Source organism: Cygnus atratus, unplaced genomic scaffold (genome assembly GCF_013377495.2).
Source record: "Cygnus atratus isolate AKBS03 ecotype Queensland, Australia unplaced genomic scaffold, CAtr_DNAZoo_HiC_assembly HiC_scaffold_194, whole genome shotgun sequence".
Lineage (NCBI taxonomy): Eukaryota > Metazoa > Chordata > Aves > Anseriformes > Anatidae > Cygnus > Cygnus atratus.
In genome coordinates, this window is record NW_026109787.1 from 1 (window position 1) to 25,000 (window position 25,000).

General features: G+C 62.6%; 4 protein-coding genes across 5 annotated transcripts; 2 read left to right on the plus strand and 2 right to left on the minus strand.

The window, feature by feature from the left end:
- Window positions 1–190: 190 nt before the first annotated feature.
- LOC118252601 (reticulophagy regulator 2) lies at window positions 191–11,233 on the plus strand (the record flags this gene model as incomplete). Its single annotated transcript, XM_050716695.1, is given in 10 exon segments — window positions 191–346; window positions 4,608–4,638; window positions 5,378–5,513; window positions 6,870–6,954; window positions 7,736–7,873; window positions 8,211–8,305; window positions 9,219–9,299; window positions 9,301–9,355; window positions 9,773–9,927; window positions 9,929–11,233. Coding segments are annotated over 10 exon segments (1,514 nt in total), but the record flags the coding sequence as incomplete, so codon positions are not given.
- A 552-nt stretch (window positions 11,234–11,785) lies between these two features.
- ZFAND2B (zinc finger AN1-type containing 2B) lies at window positions 11,786–15,058 on the plus strand. The gene is made up of 9 exons (XM_035556087.2): window positions 11,786–11,908; window positions 12,040–12,134; window positions 12,362–12,493; window positions 12,896–13,047; window positions 13,307–13,402; window positions 13,528–13,594; window positions 13,694–13,770; window positions 14,081–14,159; window positions 14,316–15,058. Exons 1-9 carry the CDS (start codon window positions 11,854–11,856, stop codon window positions 14,352–14,354), a joined length of 792 nt encoding a protein of 263 aa, XP_035411980.1. The 5' UTR covers window positions 11,786–11,853; the 3' UTR covers window positions 14,355–15,058.
- Window positions 15,059–15,394: 336 nt separating this feature from the next.
- LOC118252586 (ATP-binding cassette sub-family B member 6) lies at window positions 15,395–21,240 on the minus strand. Of its 2 annotated transcripts, none has more exons than XM_035556056.2 (20): window positions 21,163–21,240; window positions 20,298–20,833; window positions 19,898–20,035; window positions 19,501–19,690; window positions 18,903–18,995; window positions 18,592–18,784; window positions 18,393–18,514; window positions 18,203–18,312; window positions 18,053–18,118; window positions 17,817–17,942; window positions 17,660–17,736; window positions 17,514–17,577; window positions 17,340–17,425; window positions 17,183–17,240; window positions 16,938–17,042; window positions 16,641–16,815; window positions 16,374–16,486; window positions 16,179–16,273; window positions 15,808–15,876; window positions 15,395–15,709 (listed from the first exon to the last, which is right to left on the minus strand). In XM_035556056.2, exons 2-20 carry the CDS (start codon window positions 20,811–20,813, stop codon window positions 15,580–15,582), a joined length of 2,526 nt encoding a protein of 841 aa, XP_035411949.1. In that variant the 5' UTR covers window positions 20,814–20,833; window positions 21,163–21,240; the 3' UTR covers window positions 15,395–15,579. The 2 variants fall into 2 exon arrangements, with proteins under 2 accessions (XP_035411949.1, XP_050572653.1); XM_050716696.1 differs by having other exon boundaries at window positions 15,404–15,709; window positions 15,808–15,856; window positions 16,253–16,273.
- Window positions 21,241–21,842: 602 nt separating this feature from the next.
- Window positions 21,843–24,994, minus strand: LOC126913679 (autophagy-related protein 9A-like). The gene is made up of 4 exons (XM_050716697.1): window positions 24,917–24,994; window positions 24,521–24,743; window positions 24,235–24,377; window positions 21,843–24,125 (listed from the first exon to the last, which is right to left on the minus strand). The coding sequence occupies exons 1-4, from the start codon at window positions 24,974–24,976 to the stop codon at window positions 24,120–24,122; spliced, it is 432 nt and encodes a 143-aa protein (XP_050572654.1). The 5' UTR covers window positions 24,977–24,994; the 3' UTR covers window positions 21,843–24,119.
- Between the last annotated feature and the right edge of the window lie 6 nt (window positions 24,995–25,000).

The window sequence follows — 25,000 nt, forward strand, 5'->3', positions numbered from 1 at the left end:
GCCGCGTTTTACAACTGGAGGAGGAGCTCGGCAGCAGGGGAGGAGAGTGCTGGGAGATGGCAGGCAGGCAGGCAGCTGTCTGCTCGTGGGCAAAGGCGCCATTTGACAGCGCCCGGGGGCGGGGGGGTGATACAGCGCTCGCTGCATCGCTCCGCGGCAGTCGGATGTGTCTGCTCGGCCCTGCGCTGAGCCGGATCTGCTCGCTTCCCCCTGCTAACCATTTCTCGTTTGATTTCTAGGTTGTTTTCCTCCACTTCCCTGAGACCCCTCTTTCTCCTCAGCATGTCCCTCCTTGGCATCCTCTTGCTGGAGAGGTGGAAGCCCAGGTTCTTGTTTGACTTCTCAGGTAGGTAATGGAGCTAGTGACGCAGTTCTCATGGCCGCAGCCGGCCCTTTCCTGGCTCTCCTGGAGCCCTGTTCCTGCTGTAACCGCAGGCTTTGCCGCTGCTGCCTCTCGCCTGTTTGTGTCAGAGTACCAGCAGGTCCCCCCCGGGCAAGCCTTTGCCTGTGGAAAGCAGCGTGCCGAGCCCTCGAGGACTGACAGAATTGCTCGCAGCGCTGCGAGTAGTTCCTGGCGAGCATGACTAAGGGCGCCCAGGCTAGCGTGTCGGGGAGGCCGGTGACAGGGATGATGCAGTGTTTCTGCTGCATCCTTCCTCTCCTGCAGGTGTCACGGAGAACGAGCGTGTCAGCCCCGAGCTGGGGGAAGGAAACGGAGGGCTTGAATTACGCTGGTGCTAGTGAAGTGCCGCGTGGGCTCGCGCCCTAGAAGAGGCAGAGCGGCTGAGAGCCGCTTCCCCTGGCGGCAGGTAGCAGAGCGGGCGGTGAGGTCCGGGACAGTCGGCGTATTGTGCTGTGCTGCGCGGCACCTGGCCTCCAGCTAATCAGGGAGCCCAATCTGGCTTATCTCCCCCTTTTATTGAAGGGTCTTTGCCAACATCAGGCACAAAAGCAACGAGAGGAGTAGTCTCAGAGCGATGATGGGCACGGAAGGCTGCTGTCTGCTTCGAGTGCCTCCTTCACTGGAGTTTATTTTTAAACAACTGGACTTAGACCTGCCCACTGCTGCTGTTCAAAGGCAGCTTGGGGCCCTCCATCCTTGCCCCTCTGCTCTGGGGAGGGTTTCTGAATGAAAGCCCCTCTATATGCGTGTTTGTAAGGTGCCCTTTATTTGACCTAGAAGGGTACTGACTTAAAGGGTGCTTTCACAGAAGTCCTGATAAGATTAGGTACGTTTCAGCTGTAGTCTCAAAACTGTTTGCTTTGTGTGGTTGAGGTAACTAGGCAGCCAAACTGGAATGGCCAATTTAATTTCCTGCTTATTCACATTGTTTTTTTAAGGGAATAGTTTAAAGCCAACCCAAAACATCTCGCTTGAAACGTGGCCAGAAATGCAAAGGCTTGGTGTCCAGTACAGAATGGTGTTATTGAGGCAGGTAGGGGTAGAATCACTCCAGAAAGCACCAGGCCTGTAAAAGTTGTGCTGTCACAGAGGGAATAGGAAATCCGTACTGAAATCCGTTCGTGGGATACAGAGCAGCGAGGAATGGAAACAACAACAAACCAAAAACAACAAAGGCACAAAAAAAAAAAAAGCAACGCACAAAGCCAGGAGTTCCACCAGGAGTTCCTGTGACACCAGCTCTGTAAGAAGTCAGTGCACATCCTGCTGAGCTGCTCCTCAGTGGTGCTCTTCCCTACGTTTCACTCCCTTCTGGCTCCTTGCTGCTTCCCAGCTGCTGAAAGCAAAGAACGGGGACGCCTTTCTGGCGTACCTGGCTAGGTCACGGCCCCAGTTTCGACAGAGTCCACTAGACCACGTTTCCCCAGCCTCCACAAGGAAGGAGCAGTGTTCTGCGTTCCTGCGGGGCCTCCTGTGGAATTGACCCTGCTAAATACTTAGGGGTTTTTGTGCGACTCCCGCTGGAGCAGGGCTGTAGCGTTGTGGCTTTCCTCCTCAGCGCTTCCTGTAAGCCTTTCCAGGAGCATTTTGGAAGTAGGTCAGTACCACACTTTGAAGACCTGGCACGTCTATACACAAACCTCAGCTCGTGGCAGTTCTGCATGTCTCGGGTGACTGCTTATAACATCACTTCTGAAGGAATGCTAAAACCTCAGCATATATTTTGCAGTTACTCACGCTTTGTGATCGGGGGCATGCTAATAGCACTGAGATGCACAACCTTTACAGGTCCTGTCGGACAGGACTGCATATTTGCAGCCTGAATGCAGGGTATTTCCTCCATATGTAGTCACCACCGTGTGGGGTTCCACCTAAATATTGTGCAGGGACTTGGGAAGCAACTCCTGTTTTCTCCTGAGATAGCTATCAAGCAGGGATGGTTTTCATAGCCCTGTTGTTCAGCAGCTGTGGTTCAGTGAGAGTTTAGCGTAGAAGAGCTCCAGCGATGGCTGCGTTGCAGTTGAATGCTGGTACTCCTTAAAAAGGGCCCCTGCTTTCTAGCTGAAGTGTACGCGCGGATGAAGAATGCTGCCTGGGGAAGCGTTGAAAACCTGTGGGAGCCAAGGAATCCATCGGCGACGATTTGTCGGTACCACCGTGTAACTTAAACTCCTGCGTGGCTGGCTGCTCTCTCCCAGCGGAGTCTGGTGTGTGTCAAGCGGTTCGTATTAATCCGCAGCCCGCTGCGAAATGCTGACAGCAAGGTTTCAGCCGGGTATTGACGGGGGGAGGCCAGCTGGGCGTTCTGCTCGCTGGCCTGATCGTACTGCGGCTAGGCGGTGTTGCAGCACGGGTTGGAGTTAAGCCTTACCTAAGCAAGCTCCGGGTTTGTGGTGGTTGTAGTGTTCCTCCAGCTGGGCAGCGGGCAGGTTACGCTCTTGCAGGAAGCAAGGTGCTGCCGGCTTTAATGACAGGGAGGTTAAATCACGTGAGCGCTCTGCAGCCCGCTGAAACGCTCTGCAGCTCCCCAAAGTCTCTCTGAAGCCTTCGGAAGCGGTTGAGAACCGTTTCGCTCCCTCTGCTGGCATATTTTGGATGGCTCGGACTAAGGCAGGCGGTGTGAGAGGAGGGGAGCTCTGTGCCACCCTGCTCGCTGTGTGCCCGTCCAGCGGGGAGCGGCGAGCATCCCCGCGCCTCGTTCGGTAGCTGGTACAACCGGCGTAGCCAGCGGTCGCAGCTGGGCCGATGCCAAATGTAATTTCTTCGGTGCTTTATTGCAGATGAAAGATGAGGCTTTGAGATACGGCTGGATCGCTGCGCGCTGCCATTAAGCAGCTTTAGACTCCCGCGCGCAATAACAGAGCACAGCAGCGGCGGTTGCGAGAGAGAAGCAAGTGCCCCATAGGGGTGCAGCTGCATCCGTGAGGCTCTTTTCTCACGCAGAGGCCGTAAGCCTGCTGTGAGCAGTGCTTTTTGGCTGCCTGGGCAGCCACGCCGGGCAGTCACGGGCAGGGGAGCGGCTGGGCAGCCCGGGCTGAGGGCGGTTGAGTCCCTCTCGTCAGGCCCGATTACTGGAAATCTGGGTCACTGGAGATCTGGTCACTCCTCCCCTCTGCGGATGGCCTCCCGCTCCACTGCACCGGTGCAGTGCCTGCGGCGATAGGAGGAGTCTGGCATACTTGGCCCGGCGTCCTCCGCCTTGGGAAAATGGTGACGGGGCCGCTTTCCTTGGGGAAGTCGCTGCCGCTCTCGGGCCTGTCGCCTGCTGATGGCTCCAGGGAGGCTCCAAACCCCTTTTTGCTCACGTCGCGTTTTTCAGCCCTTGTTGTGTGGACCTTGAGAGGCCTTCACAACATCGCCAAGGCCTTGCTGTGGGGATCCTCATAAAGATTCTGCTGCTGGAAGAACTCTGGGCCCTGTACGTCCTTAGACGCTCGTCGTCAGGACACCCAAATCCACAGGCAGCCAGGCTCGTGAGTCCCAGTTGTCCTAGAAATATTTGGGATTTTTTTTTCCCCTGTACATCTAGAAGCAGAGCATAATCACGTGTGACCTCTGCCATTGAAGCACCGCTCCTCCCTTCAGCGCTGCGTGGAGCCCCTGTTTGATCGTTGCTGGGCTGGACGCAGAGAGGAATGGGAGAAGCTTTCTTATCCAGACCTAGCAGGGTAGTTATATCCGTGCCTTGCTGGCACAGAGGGCTGTCAGGAGACAAAAGAGCCCTAAAATTAGATAATTATGCACGAGGCTGCTATTTGGTACTTAATTCCACGGGAAAGGGCAGAGGCAGCAGGGAGATCTCTGGCATTTGTACGCAGCATCGTGCCAGGGACTGTGGTCTGGTCAGAGGGAAAGGCAGCTCCGCGTGGAGCTCCGGGGAGGGAGCTGACATGCTGCCCAGCTCAGGGATGGTGCTGGCAGTCCTGTGTGGATGACAAGGGCTGGGCAGCTGCAGTTGTCTTCAGGGATGGCTCCGCATCCCAAGGGGACGGCGCTGCCCAGGCGTGTGGGGCTTCAGACTTCACTGAAGCCTGCACGGTGCAAACTCCAAGCCAGTGATTCCTGCTCGCTTGAGAGCACGGAGAAGGTCCCCAGGGTGCGTCCCTGGCTAAAGGCGATACGTTTCCAGCTGTGCTCTGCTCGAGTGGTAAAAATGTCAGGTTTTATTTTTCACTTGGCTGACCGATCTCTGTTCTCCCTACAGCACAGCCATCGGAGGAGCCAGGAGGGGACAGGTAAGCTCAGTAACGCGCTCCTTGGTGAAAGGGGAGAGTGGAGATGCCTTCACTCAGTGCGGTGATCTCACCTGCCCTCTTTGCTGTTGTCAGTAGACTGCATGGCTCCTTCTGTGAAACGTTGGTAGCGGTTTCTCCCGCACTGGCGGCTGGTTAGCAGCTCAGGAGCCACAGCTGGAGACTCGGGGGAAAGTTAATGTTCTCGAAGTAGCAATAAAGCTCAGGTGCTTCTGATGTTAGGACCTCTCAGGTTTCTTTCCTGGATCTATCCTGGACTGTTTTAAGAATCCTCCAGAGAGAAGGAAATCCCTGAGACTGACTTTTGCAGGCTCTGAGTGCTGCCTGTGGCAGCGTAGCTTGCAGCCCATGCTTGGCCGCGGTTCCGGGTCTGAGCACTGCACTTCCCTCACCTCGGACTTGGTGCCAGAGAAGGCCACGTAACTGGTTCCACCTCCAGCGCTTCCGTCTGTGTGGCTTGGAGCAAAAACTGCTGTGCATCTTGGGCCTGTGGCATGGGGATGCTGTGGCATGGTGTCTGCTGCTTGGCTCAGCTGCCTCTTGGCTCTCTTCCTGGGTAAAAGCAAAACGCGTACAAATCAAGCGTCTTCCAGAGTTCAGCTGCAGATGCAGTCGGTATTGCCAAGCCTCGGGTAGGGATCTCCACTTCCCTGTGCAGCTGTACCCCCAAACCAAGCAGATCGTGTTCAAAGGTTGTCTTCTTGCTCTTGTCTGTCTCTAGTGAGGGGGTGACTTCAGGGGCACAGCCTCACCTGCTCAGTGTCCCTGAGCTGTGCCACTGCCTGGCAGAGAGCTGGGTCACCTTCAGGCTGTACCTGCAGGAACTGCTACAGTACAAGAGGCAAAATCCTGCCAAGGTAAGCTGGAGATACCTACTCTTCTGTGCAGGGGCTTTTCTTTCCATTGCCTAGGAGGTGGAGGAATGTCAAATCAATGTTTTTACAATTGCTATCCCTGCTTAACGTTTGCTGTTCCTTCCTTTCAGACTCTGTGCCACGGGAAGCTTAAATAACGAGTAATTGGCTTCCAGTGTTTGTAAACTGGAGCAGAACTCAGTGCCTTCTGTGAATGGCCAACTAGACTTATTTTGATTTCTTAGTGTGCAAAGAAAGCTCTTAGACTGGGAGGAGGAGGAAGAAAGGGGAGCCTCCAGGCTCTGCCCCTCTCGTAGGCTCCACTCAACCCTTTAAGCTGGTCCTGCCTATTTGGCAGACTGTAGCTAGCCCAGCCCACATGCAGCAGTGCTCCCGAGTGCATGGAAACTTGTCATGAGCCACGATGGCTGTGACGTGCCGTTTGGAAAAGGTTTGTAGACAAGAGTTACCTTAGCACAAAAATAGGACAGCTGAGCCACGAGGATTATGTCGAATTGCTGGGGTGCAGTGCGCCAGGAGTGGGTTTTTGTCTCTGTTGATTGCTCTGCTGTTAAAACGCTGTCCCAACGACAGCTGGTAGGGGACTGCGACCGTAGGAAGCAAAGCCCTTAGAGGGCCCTAGCTTTTGTAGGGCCTCTGCGTTATGAACAAACCTCTTTATTGCTGGATGTAGCCAGGATCTTAACCCGTACCCTGGCGTGCAGGGTGCCTGTTCTCCCTTCTCCCCGTCCCCAGGAGAATGCAGGACAAGCCGGCAGGGCTGCGCCATTATGCTTCCACTTTTTCCAGAGGAGGAAGAGCCTGGCCTGGTGGGAGTGTGGGTTCTGCCGCTGCTTTTGCCAGCTGGTTTATTGCATAGCAGTGGCACGTCATCTGGTGACTCCGTAACAGCTTTCCCGGCTCTGTCAGGACAGCACGGGCTTTTCTGAAAATGCTGAACTCTGCAGAGGAGATGTGCTCTAAAATGCCAGTTTGTGATATCCCACCCTAGCCTCGAGGAACACCGTTTAGTTCAGAAAGAAGCGTCCAATAAAGTTTTGAATCATTTTACTGGGGTCTCGGGTTACCTTGGTCTTTCTGTGCTTGAACCTCTAATGCTTACAGCTTAACCCAACCAGCCTGTCCGAGTTGTGACAACCAGCGTTTGAATGTGCTCAGTGCAAGGCTGGGCAAGAGCACAAACAGTTTTAACGGCTTTTGGCAGGGGCAGGAGGGGAGGGCTGGTGTGCTGACTTTGTAAGGAGCATCCCTCTCTCTGCTCTAGCTGGGTTTCCTGCACGGGTTGCGCAGATGTCTCTCTGCCTCTTGTCACTTCTCTTTGTTCCTCTCTTCCTTCAGTTCTGCATGAGTGTCTGTTCAGGCTGCCTGATTCTGGCTGTAGTTGGACACTATGTTCCAGGCATAATGATCTCCTACATCATTTGTGAGTATAAGCAGCTCTCCCTTGTGACTTAAGCTGAAACATGACCTAACTGTGCTGTTGATTCTCTGGTAGAAACGTCCGTGTGGTTTTCTCGCGGGCATCTGCGCTAGATGACAAATCAATACAAGCAGGGAGCTCTGGGAAGTCTCGCTGTAGGTGTGTGCATGCAGTACAACTGCAAAGGCAGGAGAGGGAGCCACCATTAAAACATTGCTTTCCTCTTCTTCTACCCACGGCGCTGTGCTGATGAGGTCCTAGAGAAGCAGAAAGCTGCAGTTTCTCGTTCCCTAGAGTGGGCAGATCCATACCGAGAGTTTTTAAAGAAACTGCATGCTTAGCAAATAAGGCTTTTTTAACTGCAGTATGATTCCCTGCTAACTCTGAAGATGGTTCAGGTGCTCTGCTGCTAGCGCATCTATATACGAGCTCTGTGCTGCTCCCCTTCTAAAGGTTTCAGTGATTTTCGGTTGTAAATGCCCCATTTCAGGGCCTTTGTTGCACGTTTGGGCTGAGCCACAGTGGCTGAAGTGGAGGGCTTGTGCTTCACCTCAACAAAAATCTGTATCGCAACATGAAGGAGGACAGGGATTGGTTAAGGAAACCTGTCTAATTAAGCTGCTTTGGAATGAGTAAGAATAGCCAAGGGTGAGGGTTTCAGGCAGTCAGATGGAAAGCAGATCCCATTCAGCTGCGCTTCCCGCGATGCAGAGTTGCTGGCGCCCTGTGAATTTGCTGCGTTGTGCTTGGTCTGTTTCACACTCCCTGCGTCCTGTGTTTGCAGTGCTCAGCATTCTTCTCTGGCCGTTGGTGGTCTATCACGAGCTGATCCAGAGGATGTACACGCGATTGGAGCCTGTCCTGATGAAACTGGACTACAGTATGAAGGCAGAGACGCTGCACCACAAGCATGAGAAGAAGAGTAAGGACTCACCTTCCCTCTGACTCCTCCTGGCACTGTGCTCCCAGGGTGGAGCCCTAGCAAAGGGACAAGGGGAGAGCATGTCCGGCAACAGTTTGTGTTGAAAGGCTACAACAGAGCAGGGGAAAACAGGCTGAAACTTGAGGGTCTGGGGGAGAGTAACTGGGCGGGTAAGTGCCCGTTGTCCTGGGAACAGCAAACTAGAGCAGCAAATTTTAATTGTTTCTAGGAACTCTTAGGTTCTGGGAAACCCGCATGGTTTTACAGAGAAGTAGTGGGTGAGTGATGTATAAAAAATTCTTTCAGTCTCATGGAAAGCCTTTCTTCTTTTCCTCAGAGCGCCAAGGGAAGAGTGAGCCTGCAGCAGGTGATGAGCCAACGGCAGAGACGGAGAGCGAGAGTGAGGCAGAGCTGTCAGGCTTCTCCCCAGTGGTAAGAGCACAGCAGAGCTATGCAGGAACCAGCCCCTCCTCTCTGGGCTGGTGCACGTTGAGGACCAAGGTGTGGTCCGACTGCAGCCACAATATTAAACAGCAGAGCAACAAGTCACTTGAAGAATCCCGAGGGAGAAGGCTGCTGGCCTGATGAAGGGGCACTGTCTCCAATCCGGGTGTTGAGAATTTAGTGTCCCAGGGCTGGTGAGGCAGCATGGGGGGAGCAATGCTCCAGGCACCTGCAGACCTGCAGAATTGCCTTGATGCTTATGCTTCACGCTCGGAGAAGACAGAAGTCTCCTGAAGAAATCAGCTGCCCTGTGTCATGTGCAGGAGGCTTCCCTTCTGCTCACCACTAGAAAAAGAAGATGAGCAGTGCTAGAGCAGTCTTACGCAGTCCCCTGCTCTCAACTCAGACTGGGTGGGACCCTTCTATGCATGCACCACAGAAATGGGCCCAGTGTCTGCCTTTGCAGGAGTTCTGGGCATGGAGCTGTGAGGTGGGAAGCTTTAGCTTCCAAAGGAATGCAGATACTTGAACCACTGCTACGTGTAGAAGACTTCTTTGGGCCTAGTGTGAAAGTAAGAGGGAAGGGGTATTTTGCTCTTTGGCGTTGCCATGAGAAGGATTGAAGCTTTCTGATACTCCTGCAGGATGATCCCATCTTGTTCTGGCTCTTTCAGGCTCTTCACTGAGAGCAGGCAAAGCTTCAGGCAATGAATTACTGCGGGAAAGCCAGTGATTTAAGATTGACCTTCGCTGGCAATGCAGTGAGCGCTTTGCCCAGATCCCTCCTGCTATCATACTGTCCCCGCGCAGAGTCTTTCCAGCAAAAGCCTTCCGCCTGGAAGCTCTGGTTTGCACTGGTAGTCACACATCCAGGAACTTGTCCCTCTTTCATCCCATGCAGGTGGATGTGAAGAAAACTGCCCTGGCACTGTCGATCACAGATTCTGAGCTCTCTGATGAGGAGGCTTCCATCCTGGAGAGCGGGGGGCTTTTCTGTCTCAAGGGCTACCACCCCACAGCTGACGGATGTTTCTGAAGGTATATGACGGGACATTTTGCTGCCTCCCTTCCCCTGGGTGTCCTGTCCCACAACAACTGTTCCTCTGAATGGGAGGACAGGGAGAGAACCCAGCTATTTGCAGGGGGATTTCCCTGAGCCCCTGTGTTTTAGTGGAGTGCTCTAGGTGCAGTGTGAGGCGGGGAAGCTGGTCTTCCCTCGGCACAGAGCACGTAGAACAGACTGAAAAAAGAGAACGCTGTAGGTGAGTTGTGCCACTAGGAGAAGGGAGTAACTGCAGACGCCTTCCTGCTGTGCTCCCAGAGCTGGGAGAAGGCTTAAAAACAAGCAAGCCCTAATGTGTCAGCTGGGAGAAGGTAGATGGGAGATGTCAGTGCTCTGGGTCAAGACAAGGTGACCCGTGCCTTAATGCTGATGTTAATGCTGGTGCCTTCCAGACCTGGATCAGCAGAGTCTGCACAGTGAGCCAGAGGAGTCGTTTTCCAAGGACCTGGCAGAGTTTCCCTCCGTGGAAGAATATCATTCCAGAGATCTGGGACCACAGAGCGATGAAGATGCGTTTGGTGTGCCTCTGGGTCCCGAGCTTGCCCACAGCTGCCCGTGAGCTGGACTCGGCAGAGAAGGAGGCTGCGGACTCCGACCTCTCCATCCTTCGCCTCGCGTCTCCTCTCCATTTTGTAAATACGCACTTCAACGGGAGCGGGCAAGTGGCAGGAGGCAACGCGGAGCCAGAGACTGTCCCTGCGCCGGGCCTGGGCATCTGCATTGACACGCTGAGCGAGGAGATCGTCACCACTGCCATTACCACGGCGGTGCAGAACACCCTCTCTGCCCTGCTGCGGTCCTCGGAGGCCAGCGAGGGGCCCTCCATCTCTGAGTTCCTCCCCACTGAGCCCGAAGAGAAACTGAGCTTCCAAGCACAGCTGTCAGAGACCGAAGCGGTGGAGACGGAGACAGCAGCTTCACCGGAGGACGAGGAGGAAGCGGAAGACTTTGAGCTACTGGATCAGAGGGAGCTGGAGCAAATGGATGTAGAGCTGGGGCTTGGGGAGGAGCAGGAAGCTCAAGAGTCTCCTGCTGCTCCGGCTCCGGCTTCCCCCTCTCCCGCACTCGCTGAGCTGCCAAAGCAAGGAGACGAGGAGGAGGCAGTGATGACAGCAGCGTCTATGTCTTAGGTCTTCTTCACGCGTCCCCTTTATCTCCATCGTCCCTGGAAAGAAGGAAGAGCTCACGTGGCGAACGCGCAGCGGGTTTTAGATGTTTGTGTTGACGGGGATGGAAACGCGTCAGTGTTAATGTGCTGTGTCTGGAATAACGAATCCCTTCCATCCTTCTAGAGCCCGGCCTTCGCTGGCTGAGCGGGAGACGCCCCTGCCCCGCCGCTGGGGAGGAGCCGGCTCCTAGAAGCCTTACGCCACAATCGAAACACCAACCCCAGCAAACGCTTCCTAGTAATGGTGCAGTATTTTGGTCTGTCTTCTGTTTGTCTTTCGTTTTGCACGCAGAGTACTGAGCTAGCTGTAGCTGCTGCTAATACCCAAATCCCCAGTAGGACATATGCAATCTTATTTTATTGGGTTTTTAAATGGCTAAAAGTGTAAATAATTTTAACTCCCATTGGTTTAGTTTGGGGGGAGGGATGGGGAGCACCGTCAGACACGGCTCTCAGGGGCTAGGGGAGGGCAAGGGGTCTTCGGAGGGCAGGGCGGAGCAGCAAGGGGACGGAAGCAGCTGGGCGCTGTGAAGCGGAGGGACCCCTTCTGCAACCTGGCGGCATCTTTCGTATCACTGCTGGAGCACGGCGTCGGGCGATACCTGTCTTTCCCTGTCTGATCTGAGTTGTGCTACTGGGTGGCTGTGGAGTTTTTGCAATCAATGAAATTCACTCCTGGCCCCGTTCCGTGCTGCAGTTTCTTCCTGCCGCCGCCCCCCTCGTGCGTCCCTCCTGTCCCAGGCCCCTCACCCTGCTGGCCGGCCAAGCTCCCTTTGCCTCCGCAGCCCTTCCTTGCTGGGTCGGCCACCTCGGCACGGCACCTGAAGGCTGGGAAGCGCCTCGAAGAGATGCCGGGAGCTCGGTTACGAGGGAGAGGATGGGAGCTTTGGGGCTGGGGCGGAATGAATGGGGGGGGGGGCAGGGGAAGGGAGGGGGAAGGAAGGGGGACAGGGGGGGAACCCCCCGATATTTAAAGCAAGAAGAAGCCCTCTCCATGGGGCAAAACCCCTCCGGCCGCGGATTGGGGGTGGGTTGGGGATGCTCGGCACTTCGACCCCCAGCCTGGGCAGGACCCCCCCCACCCCCTCCGGCGGGGTCTGGGGGCTGCAGGGGGGGGGGGGGCCCAGCGGTACCCTCTGCGGCAGCCTGGCGGGGTGGTGGTGAAGGGTGACCGATGGCAGGAGGAGGAGGACACCGGCGGGACGCGGGCAGGACCCCGCGGGGCCGCCCCGTGACCGCGCGGGGGTGGCGCCGGGCGCGTCCCCGCCCCGCGTGACGCCGGCACGGAAACGGCTCGGGGCCGCCATGGAGTTCCCGGAGCTGGGGGAGCACTGCTCCTGGCCCCCCTGCCAGCGCCTGGGTGAGGGCCGGGGAGGGGAGGAGGGACGGAGGGGAAGGGGGGGGGGGGGGGCACGGGGCCGGGGGGGGGGGGGGGGGGGGGGGGGGGAGCGGTGCCGGCTGAGCGTCCCCGTGCCTCGCCCCCCGCCCCAGATTTCCTGCCCCTCAAGTGCGACGCCTGCCAGCAGATCTTCTGCACCGACCACGTCGCCTACGCCCAGCACGCCTGCACCTCCGCCTACAAGAAGGTGAGCACGAAGGGAGGTGTCCTTCCTCCCCCCCCCCCCCCCCCCCCCCCCCATGGACCAGAGGAACACCCGGAGGGCTGCGGGGCTGTGCCCGGCTCCACCCCCCCCCCTCCACCCCCCCCGACAGCCCGCACCCCGCTGGAGCCCCGCAAACCTGGGGCGAGCCGGCGGGACGTGCCCGCCCGCGGCTTCGTGGCCCCGACGCCTTTCTTTCGCCCTGCCCGCAGGACGTGCAGGTCCCCGTGTGCCCGCTCTGCAACACGCCGGTGCCCGTGAGGCGAGGGGAGATGCCCGACGTGGTGGTGGGCGAGCACATCGACCGCCACTGCAAGGCCGACCCCGCGCAGCGCAAGCGCAAGGTGGGAGCCCGAGGGCAGGAGGGGTCGGAGGGCTTCGTGGGGTGATTTCGGGGCTGGGATAGCCCTGGGGGGCAGCACGGCATCCGCGTGGGGCTGGAGGAAAGGCAGGACGGGTGTGGGAAGCAGCTCGCTGCCGCTCGAGGCGCGGGTGGCAATTTGCTGCCCTTCTCGCCGGGGAGAGCCAGCCCCGGTGCTGCCGTGGGGCTCTGCGAGGCTCCTGGTGCTGTTCCGTGCTCACAGCGGCGACCCTTGTCCATACGGACCGAAGCGTTAGCGCATGCTAACGAAGTGCCTGTGGAAAGCCCCTAGCGGGAGACAGGCCCCAGAGCCCCCAAAAAGCGGCACCGATGGCGAGGGACAGCCCCGTGCGTCCCTCCTCACCGCCGCCACCGCTGCTTGCAGATCTTCACCAACAAGTGCTTGAAGCCCGGCTGCAAGCAGAAGGAGATGATGAAGGTGATCTGCGAGCAGTGCCACAGGAACTACTGCCTGAAGCACCGGCACCCCCTGGACCACGACTGCAGCGGGGCTGGGCACTCGCTCTCCAAAGCTGGGTGAGGGCCTGGGGACGGCAGGGCTGGTGGGGTGACGGAGAAGAAACCAAGTTCCTCCTGCCCCTGGCCCCTTCTCTGGGACTGCTGCGTGCTCACACCCCATGTCCTGTAGCTAAATACCCACCACCAGGGATGGTTGGGAGGAAGAGGATGCCGGGGAGGTCTCTCACTCACCCGGCATCCTCGCCCTGGGTGCTCAGCGCCCAGGGGTGCCCCGTGATGGCGGAGCGCTCGCTCACAGGCCCGCTCTCTGCCCTAGACACGCCGCGCTCGCTAGGGCCCAGGCGTCCTCCTCCAAAGCAGTGACCACACCAAGCAGTGGAGCTGCCCGGCCCGCAGACAGCCCCTCCGCCAGGTAGGTCTGGTGGCAACCCCACTCGGCGTTGGCTCCCCATGGGACGCAGGAGCTGCTCCCCACTCCCTGTGGCCGCCCGTGCCGGCGCTCCCCTGACGGTGACCCAGCTTCTCCCCTGCCTGCAGAGGCAGAGCAGCCGCGTCCCAGACCCCCAGCACCTCCCCGCCGGCTGCCGTGCTGCAGAACGGACTGGTGAGTGGGCTGGCCTGGGCTTTTGGGGGGGGTTCCTGCTCCCTGTGCTGGCGGCGGCAGGGGCAGAGCGCGGCTGCTGACGGGGGGGCTTTGTTTCAGAGCGAGGAGGAAGCGCTGCAGCGGGCTCTGGAGCTGTCCCTGGCGGAGTCAGCACAGGGCTCGGCGCAGCCGCCCAGGTACGGCCGGGGACGCGCGGTGCCAGACCCTGAGTCACGGGGCCGGGGGGGGGGGCGGGGATGGTGACGATGGCCCTGCGTGGCCGGGGGGGGGGGGGCACAGGGACGAGTCCAGAGCCGTCGCTGAGCTGTGCTCTGTGCCACAGGTGCTGGTTGGGGGGGGGACGGGGACATCGAGGGGCAGCACGGGGTGGGACGCGCTCGTGACCGCCTGTCAGCGATGAGCACGGCGAGTCCTGGGGCACGCCGCTTGGTGCTGCCCCCCCGGGGGGGGGGGCACGAGGCCCACGCTGCTCCGCTGCCCCCACAGCACGCAGGAGGAGGAGGACCTGGCGCTGGCCCAGGCGCTGTCGGCAAGCGAAGCCGAGTACCAGCAGCTGCAGCGGCAGGTGAGCGCGGCCGATCCTGGGACCCCCCCACCCCCTCCACCCCACACACACCCTCCAGGTTCTGCTCCTGGGGGCTCGAGCCCTGCCCGTGCCCCTTGCAGGCCGGAGGAAGACGCCCGTCCTGCCTCCCTCACCCCGCGCTCCTTCCCCTCCCAGGCGCACGGCTCGAAGCCGTCCAACTGCAGCATGTCGTAGGCGGCATCCTGCTGGGGCACGAGGGACAGACAGCCGTGGCCTCCCCCGGGGATGCCGTCAGGGCATCCTGGACATCCTGGCACCATCTCATCTCCCCGGGGACATGGCCAGGCACCATCTCATCTCCCCGGGGGCTGTCGGCCAGCCACCAAACGCACACGGACATCTCAGCCCCGCGTGCAGGGGGTGCGGCAAACCCCTGGTGCTCCCGCGGGGGTGCAGGCTGGGGGCAAGCCCGAGCACACGCTGGCTGAAGCGAGCAGCGGTGCACGGAGGGTGCTGAGCCCGCAGCTGGTGTCCTGTCACCGCTGGGGGATGTGGGGAGAGGGCAGGGCTGGCCTGGGGGGGGGCTTCCCCCCCTTCTCCAGCCATGCTGCAGGTCATCCCCTCTTCGGCAGCAGCAGCATGCAGCTAGGGTTGGAGCACAGCACCCTCCTTCCCTGCGGGCAGGAGCTGATCCCCGGGCTGGGGTCGTGTCCTGCCAGCCTCCTGGGGGAGGTCGGTGCTGCCCCGTGCTGCTTTCTCGCCGGCTCTCTCAGGTTTCCCTGCTGGACCTGCTCCTGCCCGTGCGGATGTGCCTGGTTCTGCGGGGCTGGGCACCCGGCAGCGGCGCCTCCCCGGGCTGGAGCTGGGTTGGGGGTGGGCTGGAGGAGTGCTGAAACGTGTCAAAGTGCTGCTTGGGAGAAAATAAAGGCATAGCACAAGGTGCAGAGTGGCTGTGCGGGAGCAGCGGGTTGGTGCCGGGGCTGCTGGCTCAGAGCTGTGAGCTGGGGGTGGGGGTGGATGGGGGCACAACGGGGGGTGGCAGCACGGGGGGGACAAAGCGGGCACCGGCTGCACTGCTCCTTGCTTCCTTTGGCAGCGAGCAGCCCTTGGTGCTGGCGGGATGGGGACAGGGACAGGCTGCTGGACTGAGCCCCGTGGCAGAGCTGCTGGTGACCCCCGGGCACAGGCGGTGCCCCCCCGTCCCCGCCCGCAGCGCGGCCCCCTGCCCCGGGGGGGCCCTGCAGGCACCCTGCCCAGAGCACGCAGGCACGGAGCTGGGAGGGACCTGGTTTAAGGAGCTACACAACAGCAAACCGAACGGGTACAAACGCAGCGGAGTGTCCAAGCCAGTCCCTGCCGCTCCTGGCGCGCACACGGAGCCGCAGCTGGCAGCGGGGTCCCCCGGCACCACGGGTGCCCGAGCCCTGGTTCGGAGTCACAGCGGAGCCCCCGGCCGTGCTCACGGCCCCTTCTTGCCGCCGGGGGGCTTCTCGGTGCGCCGCTCCTTGCTCTCGCCCTCGTCCCCAGCCTGCTGCTGCTGCAGCCACATGCTGGCGTACACGCCGCCCTTCTGCAGCAGCTCCTCGTGCCTGCGGGGACAGCGGGGGGCTGCAGGCTCCCGAGCTGGCCCCAGAGCCGGGGTCCCCGTGGGCAGGCGGCGCCGAGCCCCTCCGGCCCCCTCGCTCACCTCCCACGCTCTGCAATCCGCCCGTCCTTGAGCACCAGGATCTGGTCTGCGCCCACCACGGTGGAGAGCCTGCGGGGAGAGGCAGGGCCTTGCTGCAGCAGGGCTCGATCTGGCAAAAAGGGGCTTGCACGGCGCGAGGAGCTGCGGTCCCAGGGGGGCGAGGAAAGTCCCTGCTCCTCCTGAGCCAGCCCAAGGGCCCTTGGTGATGCCCCAAGCTGGCCAGGAAAGGCATCCGAGCCCCGGGAAGCGCTGCTCCGGAGGATGCCGCGGCACGGCTGCGGGGCTTACCCTTCCCCGTGCCCTCCAAGATCCTGCCACCACACTGCAGGAGGGCTTTGCGAGCTGGATCAGCCCCTTCCGCCCGTCCCTACCTGTGTGCCACGACGATGCTGGTGCGGTGGGCGCAGACCTTGGCCAGGGAGGCCTGGATGTTCCTCTCGGTCTCCGTGTCCAGCGCGGAGGTGGCCTGGGGGAGAGGGAGGTGGCTATGGGAGGCAGCCCGCCGCAGAGGGGCTGCTGCAGGGCACGGCTGGGAAAAAGGGGGGGGGGGGGGGCTTTGCCGTTACCTCGTCCAGCAGGATGATGCGGGGGCCCTTCAGGATGGTGCGTGCGATGGCCACGCGCTGCTTCTCCCCCCCGCTCAGCTTCAGCCCCCGCTCCCCCACCTGGGTGTTGTACCCTGCAGGCACAAGGGCAGGAATGAACTGCGCTGGGCCCCTCCGAGACAGGGACGGGACCCAGAGGGACGGCAGGGAGAGGCAAAGCACGGCCAGCAGCGCCCACCCCGTGAGCTGCAAGGGCGTGGAAGCGGGGAAGGGGCTGCGGGGTCTCACCGTCGGGGAAGGAAAGGATGCGGTCGTGGATGTCAGCAGCCTGGGCTGCCTCCTGCACCTCCTCGTCGGTGGCCAGGACCCGCCCGTAGCGGATGTTGTTGGCGATGGTGTCGTTGAAGAGCACCGTGTCCTGGGGCACCACCCCGATGTGAGTGCGCAGCGACGCCTGCTTCACCTGGGGAGGTTGCGGGGGGGCGGGGGGGTGAGGGCTCAGCCAGACCCTCCCCCCCCCGCCCCGTGCCCCACTGCCCCCTTCCCACCCTGCCCTCAGCCCTGCAGTGCTCAGAGGGACCTCACCTGGGAGATGTCCTGCCCGTCGATGCGGATGCAGCCACCCCGCACGTCGTAGAAGCGGAAGAGCAGGCGGATGATGGTGCTTTTCCCTGAGCCCGAAGGTCCCACCTGCGCTCAAAGGATTTGGGGACACCAGAGACAACCCCCCCCGCCCCGCTGCTGGACACAAGGGGCTGAGCGAGGAAGGACTGTCCCGGTTTGAGGCCAGTCCTTCACACCCCATCCCACACCCACGGTCCTGCTCTCACCAGGGCCAGGGTCTGCCCAGGCATCACGGAGAAGGAGACGTCCTGCAGGATTTCCTTCCTGGGAGAGGGAGCAGGGTTCAGGGCCACCTCCCGTACCCCACGTCCCCGTGCCAGGTCCCATTGCTGGACTCATCCCCCCCTGCCCAGCACCCCGTACCCATCCACGTAGCTGAAGTGCACGTTCTCAAACTCGATGCGCCCGGCCTCCAGGCGCAGGTCTCCGGCGTTCACCGCGTCCTTCACCTGCCATGCAGAGAGCCCTGGCCTCAGCGCCAGCCTCAGCACCAGGGGCCGTGCCAGGGAGCGGGCTCAGGAAGGGGGCCCCCCCCACCTCCTGCTCCTCGTGGAAGAGCTCGAACATGTTCTCCATGTCCACGAAGGAGTTCTGGATCATCCTGGAAGGGGGGCAAAGAGCAGAGGGAAGGGTTTGGGGAGCACACCGTGACCCAGGCGCTCCCGGGGATGGGGCAGCACTACCTGTAGTAGGTCCCGAACCAGTTGAGCGGTGTGTAGAGCTGGATGATGTAGGTGCCGAAGAGGACAAAGTCCCCCACCTGGAAGGGCCGGGGGAAGACGTGCCCGTCACCCCCAGCTGCAGGACCCCCTCCCTAGGCAGGGGCGGCCCCAGCCTCACCTGCAGCTTGTTCTCGGTGACAAAGTAGGCGCAGAGCAGCGACCCCGCCAGCAGCCCCAGGCCGATGACCAGGTTCTGGGTCTGGTTGAGGAGGCCCAGCGAGGCGCTGACCTTCCACTCGGACAGCTGCAAGAGGCGAGGTCCTCTGTGAGCCCCTCCGAACCACGGCAAAGCCCCGCCAGCTGCCCGCAAGGCCCGGCTCCTTCCCCTCCAACCCGGTGCTGAGCGTCCCGTACCTGGTACTTGACGATGGCATCGTTGAAGCGGTTCACCTCGTAGCTCTCGGCGTTGTAGTACTTCACCTGCGGGACGCAGAGCCGGGCTCAGCACCCTGCCCAGCGCCGGGCGGGGATGCTCGGCGCCCACCCTCGCCCCTCCGCCGTCACCGTCTCGAAGTTGAGGAGCGAGTCCACGGCGCGGGACTTGGCCTCGTTGTCCCGCGTGTTCATGTCCCGCCGGTACTTGGTCCTCCACTCGGTGATGAAGATGGTCAGAGCTGCGGTGGGAAGGGGCTGTGTCGGTGGTGGGTGCCCGCAGCCCCGGCAGCTCAGCACCCCACTTCCCGACCGCGCTCACTCAGGTAGAGGCTCATGCACACGAAGATGATGAGGCCGAACCAGGCGCTGAAGACGGAGGTGAAATAAACGATGCCGATGACGATGTCCGTGACGGTGGGGACGATGCTGAAGACGATGTAGCTGCGGGGGACAGGGGGAACATCGCACCAGGCCAGTCGGCGGGGGGAGCCCAGCCACTGCCGCGGGCCCGCTCTGACCTGAGCAGGCTGTTGATGCTGCTGGTGCCGCGGTCCACGCTGCGCAGGACCTCGCCGGTGCGGCGGCCCAGGTGCCAGCGCAGGGACAAGCCGTGCAGGTGGGCGAAGAGCTGCACCTGCACCTGCCGGTTGGTGAACTGCTGCACCCACACCCACAGGAAGGTGCGCAGGTTGCTCACGAAGCCGGTGGAGCCTGCGGGGGGCCAACGGGGAGGTTGGCGGGGATCGGGTCCCCCCGCGGTGTCCCCAGCCAGGGGAACGTGCCCCACGCCATCCCTCCCCAGCACCCCGTCCTTTCCCCGGGTCCTTACCAGCACCTCCGCCCTGCAGGAACTTCAGCCCCACGTAGATGCAGACGGTCCAGGCCAGGGTGTGCCAGGGAGCACCCTCCGTCAGCTCGTTCACTGAGGAGATGGTGGCACGTGTCGGGGCAGGGAGCACCGCTGGGTGCCCCACGGGAACCAGCCGCAGCACCCAGCTCCAGCCCCAGGACCCTGCTCCTGCCAGGTCCCTGCACCCTCCCAGGTCACTTGTGTCCCCCCCAGCATTTGGCGAAGCAGCGGGCAGCCGTCCCGAAATGCAGCATCCCCTGGGGTGTGCCAGAGGAGCAGTGTGACGGCCGAGGTGGGGACTCAAAGGACGTCACACCTTCGGGATGTGGCAGCAAGCACATCTCTGGGCACAGCGTCCTGGGGCTGGGCAGCCAGCACAGGCAGGAGAGGAGCACTGGGAAAAGCCCCAGAGAAATTCCTCTGCCCCCTGCCACCCAGCAGGACACGGGGGGCTCATTCCCAGAGCATGCAGGCTCTCAGGGGCCAACCGCAGCCCCCCAGCCTTGGCTCTCCCAGGCCTCCTCGCTGTGGGGACAGGGTATCCCTGAGCCAGGACAACCATCCCCGGGCACCTCACCGATGTTCTTGTAGTAGATGGGGACGAAGACGTTAATGGCCCGCTCCAGGCCCATGAGCGCCATGCAGAAGAGCACCAGCCCCTGCAGCAGGCGGTTGCCTTTAGGCCACATGTACTGCGCCAGCAGCCGCAGCTTCCTCCGAAAATCCTTCCAAGTGGAGGTGCTCCTGCCCGCGTCCTGCAGCAGCGGCTGGGGGAGCGCAGAGAGAGAGGGGTCACCGGCAACAAAACCAGCCCCAACCTCCTGGGGTCCCCGCTCCGTCCTGCCAGCACGCAGGGAGCTCACACGGCCCTAAGCCACGCTCCCCCCAGCTCCTGAAGATGCCAGTCTCGGGGGACGCGGGTCTCCGTTCCGTTCTCAGCCTCTTCCCCAGCAGAGAGGTGCCCTGGGACTCACCTGGCTGTTCTCCACGTCCCGCTCCTCCTCGTTCACCAGCAGCATGTAGGGCTTGTGGGGCAGCCCCGGCGCCTTCATGCCCAGGACGAAGAGCAGGAACGTGCAGATGTAACGCAGCAGCCAGAGGCCGAACTGCACCTGGGTGGAGAAGGCTCAGCGCCGCAGCCTGCCCTCAGCACAGCCCGGCCGGATTCGAGATGGGCGTGAGCTGAGAGAGGTGAGGACCAGGGGAGGAGAGGAGCAGGAGCAAGGGCTGAGGTATGCGGGAAGCGTGCATGCCCTGGGCGTGAAGCAGCCACGTGCCAGGAGCGTGTCGGTGCCGTGCACGACACCCGCCCCCAGCACCGCGCCGCTGCAGCCCCCCAGCGAGGTGCCCCGGCCCCCTTCCCGGCCCACCTACCTTCTGGTCGGTGTCCTCCAGCGCCCACCACCACAGCGGGCTCCTCCAGCACACCAGCGTCAGGTTCTCGGCAGCGAAGGCCAGCGCCCAGAAGAGGAGGAGGACGGTGCCGTGGCCCCGTGTGCGGTCGTGCGCCAGCACCCGCGTGTGCTCCAGCTGCAGGAGGGCCACGGCGCAGCCCCAGCTGAGGGCCCAGAGGCAGGCGTGCAGCACCATGTACCCGTAGAGCCTCCCGGGGCCCCCCACTTGCCACAGCAGCCCCCCGAAGGGCTGCAGGGCCAGCAGCAGGGACAGCAGGACCTGGCCGTGGTAGAGGGGCGAGCGAGGGATGTATTTGGGCTCCATGGCGCGGCCGAAGCGGACGTAGCAGGCGTACTGCAGGGCGCCCAGCAGCAGGCAGACGCTGAGCAGCACGGCGGGCACCAGCGTGAAGAAGAAGCAGGGCTGGAAGCCCTGCTGCACCCACGCCTGCGCCACCGAGCTGTTGCCCTCGCAGTAGCCCCCCAGCAGCGCCATCCTCGCCGCTCGCTCGGGGGCTGCGGAGAGATGGGGAGCGGGGGTCTCAGGGGGGGGGGGGGCACGCGGGGTGCGGATGGATGCCGCGAGGGACCCGCGGGGGGGGCACGCGGGGGGGGGGGGGTGGTTCCAGCGGTGTGCCCGGGGCCGGACGGAGCCCCAGCAGGGCTGGCGATGCCGGGGTGCCCCAGGGGACGACAGCCGGGCTGTGGCCACGCTGTGCCGCCCCCCGCCCCACGCCGTGCCCGCTCCCGGCCCCCCGCTGCAAGCCCGCGACCCCCGCCCGGCCCCCCCCCCCCCCCCCCCCCCCCGAGCAGCCGCCGCCGCCCCCCGGCCCGGCCCCGTTCACCTGCCCCCGGCCCCGCCGCCTCCCGGTGTCCCTCCCGGTGCCGCTGCCTCCGCCAGGCCCTGGCGCCGCCTCGCCGCCGCTCCCCGCCCCGCCGGGCCCGGCCCTCCCCTCGCCTTCCCTCCCTTCTTCCCCTCCCCTCGCCCCGGCCTCCCCCTTATCGCCGCGGGCAGCCCGGCCCTGGGGCCGCAGATAGCCCCCAGGCAGAGGTCGGGCAGGACGGGGCGCGGCGCTCCCCCCGGCGCAGATGGGGATAGATATAAATAAAGAAATTTATATTTAGCTCCTTCCAGCCGCCGCCTGGCCCCCGGCCCGCTCGGGCTGGCAGGGAGCCGCTGCGTGCCCCGCGCTTGCTGGCTCCCGCGGGAGGCCCTGCACCCCTCCAGGCTCCCCGTGGCCCCTGTCACCCCAAAAGCACCCCACAAAGGGACCCCAGCCCGGGCCAGCTCAGGCCGCCTCGCCCCACTGCCGCCCAGCATCCCCCCCCTAGGGAATCGCCGGTCCCTGGGCAAAACAAGCCCTGGTGCTCCTGCCACAGGGGGCTGACCCCCCTTTGCAGCCCCCTTGCTGTCACGGCAGGGTGACAGGGACTCTCCGCCAGCCCCCTGTGGACCGCCTCGCCACCTCCCCCGTCCGCACTGGCTCGTGCGGCATCCTCAGGGTGCGAAGAGAGACGCGGAGGCGGCTGATACACCCCGTCTTTATTCGATGGCTAGACAGCTGTACAGCGAGGGCGCGGGGCCGCGACGCCGCGCTCCCCGGGCATCCCCGTGCCCACGGGGCTGAGGAAGAGTGGCTCGCCATGCACACGGGACACTGACGACACAAGCACAACATGCGGCGAGGACTCCTGGCCGGCCTCTCCCTCCCGCTGGCCCAGGGAAAGGCACGGACTTTCCCCCTCTGCCCCAAAGACGCAGCCAGCCTCCACCTGCCCAGCCTAGAAACCAGCAGCAACCATGGCAGGAAACCCAGACGCGGCGTCCCACAGCCCTCAGGGCTGGGCTTGCCTCCAAGGACATCCGCGCTCAGCCTTCCTCCAGAAGCTCAGCCTGTGAAATCCCTGCCGGCCCAGCCACCAGCTGCCGCGGGCTCAAAGGGCCACCCCCGGGGCAGGGAACGTCACCTCCGTGCCCAGAGGGAGCCCAGGCGGCACGGGCAGCAGCTGGAAAGCTTGGGTTGGCGAGAACCACCCCTCGTTGCTCCCTAGCTTGGCGGGGATCACCATCACTCACAAGTCCCAGGGGTGCAGGGAAGCCCAGGGTTCAAGGAGCCCCGCTCGCCGCCTCCGCCCTGTCCTCAGCAGCGCGAGCAGCAGCTGGCTCAGCACCCTGCGCCTGGCCCGGGCTCAAAGGGCACGGGGCAATAACCTGGCAGGGGAAGAAAGGTCACCCTGTGCGCCCCAGGGATGGGAGAGGAGGGCCCGCAGCGCTGGTGCCGGGCATGGCAAAAGCGAGGCAGCCCTGCCGGAGGCGAGGGGAGCGAGGGTGGGTGGAAGCAAAGCCTGGCAGGGGGGAGCCGAGATGCAGATCCTCACAAGCTGCCACTGGAAGAGAGGCAAGGGAAACCAGAATGATCTCGGGAAGGCCTTGGCCAAGGTCACGCTGCACAGCCAGGATCCTGATTCCCTCCTCCACCCCCCCCCCAGGGCTAGGCTAGGGTTTGCCTCTCCCTTCTAGGTCCAGGGCACCCCTTCTTTCCACCCGAGGCACTAGCCGGCTGCTTTGCATGTGGTCTCCAAAGCATCCGAAGCCACGTTGCAAGCAAAAGGATTGCCTCGGGAAGGAAGGAAGGAGCCAGGAGCCCCTGGGGGAGATGCGAGACACACTGAAGCCTTTGTTTGGGCAGGAGGGAAGGCCGGATACCACAGAAATGGCCGCATCAGGAAAACAGACCCATCGCAGAGCGGGCGTAGGGGGGAAAGGGATCGATACACAGAGCACAAGACCTCCACCGTGGGCTCCGAGCAGGCTGCGTGCACTCCCGGGTAACACCGGGCTGCACCACGCCAGGGGCTCTTTGGCACTGCGACAGGGCCTGTGAGCAGCCCACATCCCATGGGCGCTGTGCAGGGCAGAAGGTGCCACCCTAGCCCCAGGACAGGGCAGGGAAGGACAGCAGAGAGCCAGGACTGCCACCCCAAGGTCCCCTCCTTGTGTGCCTGCGCCAGGGCAGCTGTCACGGGAGCCGGGGAGGAGCTGCAGCATCCCCGCACCCCGGAGCTGTTCCCACCAGCTCTAGACCCCAGCCCGACACGCACAGCGGCAGCTGGGGGCATCCTGCCGCAGGGTGCTGGGGCAGCACAAGTCTGTGCACAGAGACGGGCGGGTGACTGCCCCGCTGCTGTCCTGCTCCAGCCGCAGGGGTGCGACATTGGTCCTCTCTGGGAGGGGGGAACGCGGCGCCGGGCACCTCCCCGGGCTGCAGGCAGGGCAGGTGTGGTGCCAGCACCGCTGCAGGCTGCGCTAGACCCCTTCGACAGCTCCTGCTGCAGTCAGCCATCCCCAGGGGACACCAGCTCCCTGCCTTCGTTTCGGAGGCAGCTCCCAGCTCCCCGTGGACGGCTGGAGCTGGTGCCTTCTCCCGTCTCTGCCAACAGCAGCCGCTGCCGCCACCTCCACGCCCGTCACTGCTAGTCCCGTCCCGTCTGCTGTCACAGGCTCTGCAGCGATCCTCCGGCACAGACGACACAGATGTGAACACAGACACAGGTATGTACTCACACACGCATTCACCCCACAAGAGTCAGAGTGGCGTTGGCTTGACACACGGCTGGACACAAGGCGCCACCGCAAAGCCGCTGGCCCGGCAGTTTTGTCTCTTCGGCAATTGATGGCAACAGAATGGAGCCCACGACCACCCCGTCCCCTCGGGACAGGAGAAGAACCAGGCTGACGCCGCATCCTGCTGCCCAGGCGGCCCCCAGTCTGCATCCCCCACGAGATCCCCAGTCTACAAGGCTATACCTGCAAGACAGAGAAGGGACGTGGCCCTTATTGGGACCCGCTGCCGGCACCCCCACCTGGCATCCAGGTGCACGTTGCCCCTCTCAGCCGCAGCAGCCTTCACCCCTACCTTGTGGATCTGCGGTGGAAGCTCATCCTCCGAGCTCTCCTCTGGCACGGGCTCTGGGTGCCTCGCTGCCTGCCCGTCCTCAGCCCAGCCTCCTAGCGGGAGGCGGGAGAAGTGTGACGGGGCTCTGTGCACTGTGCCTGGGTCTGCAGGAGAGGCGAGGAGGGAGATTAGCTAGCTGGGGGACTGTCAGTCTTCTGGGGCAAGCAGGTCGCTCGCGCCAATCCGCACAGGACACTGGTGGTGGGACTTTGGCCTGGAGCTCAGCCCCCCGCTCTGGCTCTCGTACCTGTGATGCCACCGTAGCGCCGCTGGAAGCCAGTCTGCAGCGTGGACGTCTCCTCGGCAGGCTGCCGCGGCGAGGAGAAGGGGTAGCTGGCAGAGCGAGGGATGGGGACAGGGGCACCCCGCTGAGCATCCAGCTCCTCGTGGGTGCTCTCCCCGCTCTCGTCGCTCTCCCGCCGGTGCCAAGTGTGCCGCTCGGGCTCCAGCTGGGCGTGCTGCTTGTGCAGCTGCAGGGCCAAGACACGAGCAGGTCAACTACGTGGGGAGAGCCCAAATGCCCCCATGTGCGCTCTTCCCAGCAATGCACCTCCGCTCACTCCAACCCCCCAAGGCAGGACGCCCCAGTCCTGCCGGCCCTGGGCCCGCACCCCTCTGGCCAGCCCAGCTTCAGGCTGCTCACCTCGTGCATGTAGAGCGCGTGGAGACTCATCTCAGTGGAGGCATACTCTGAGAGAATCATGCTCTGCAGCTGACCCTCCCAGGC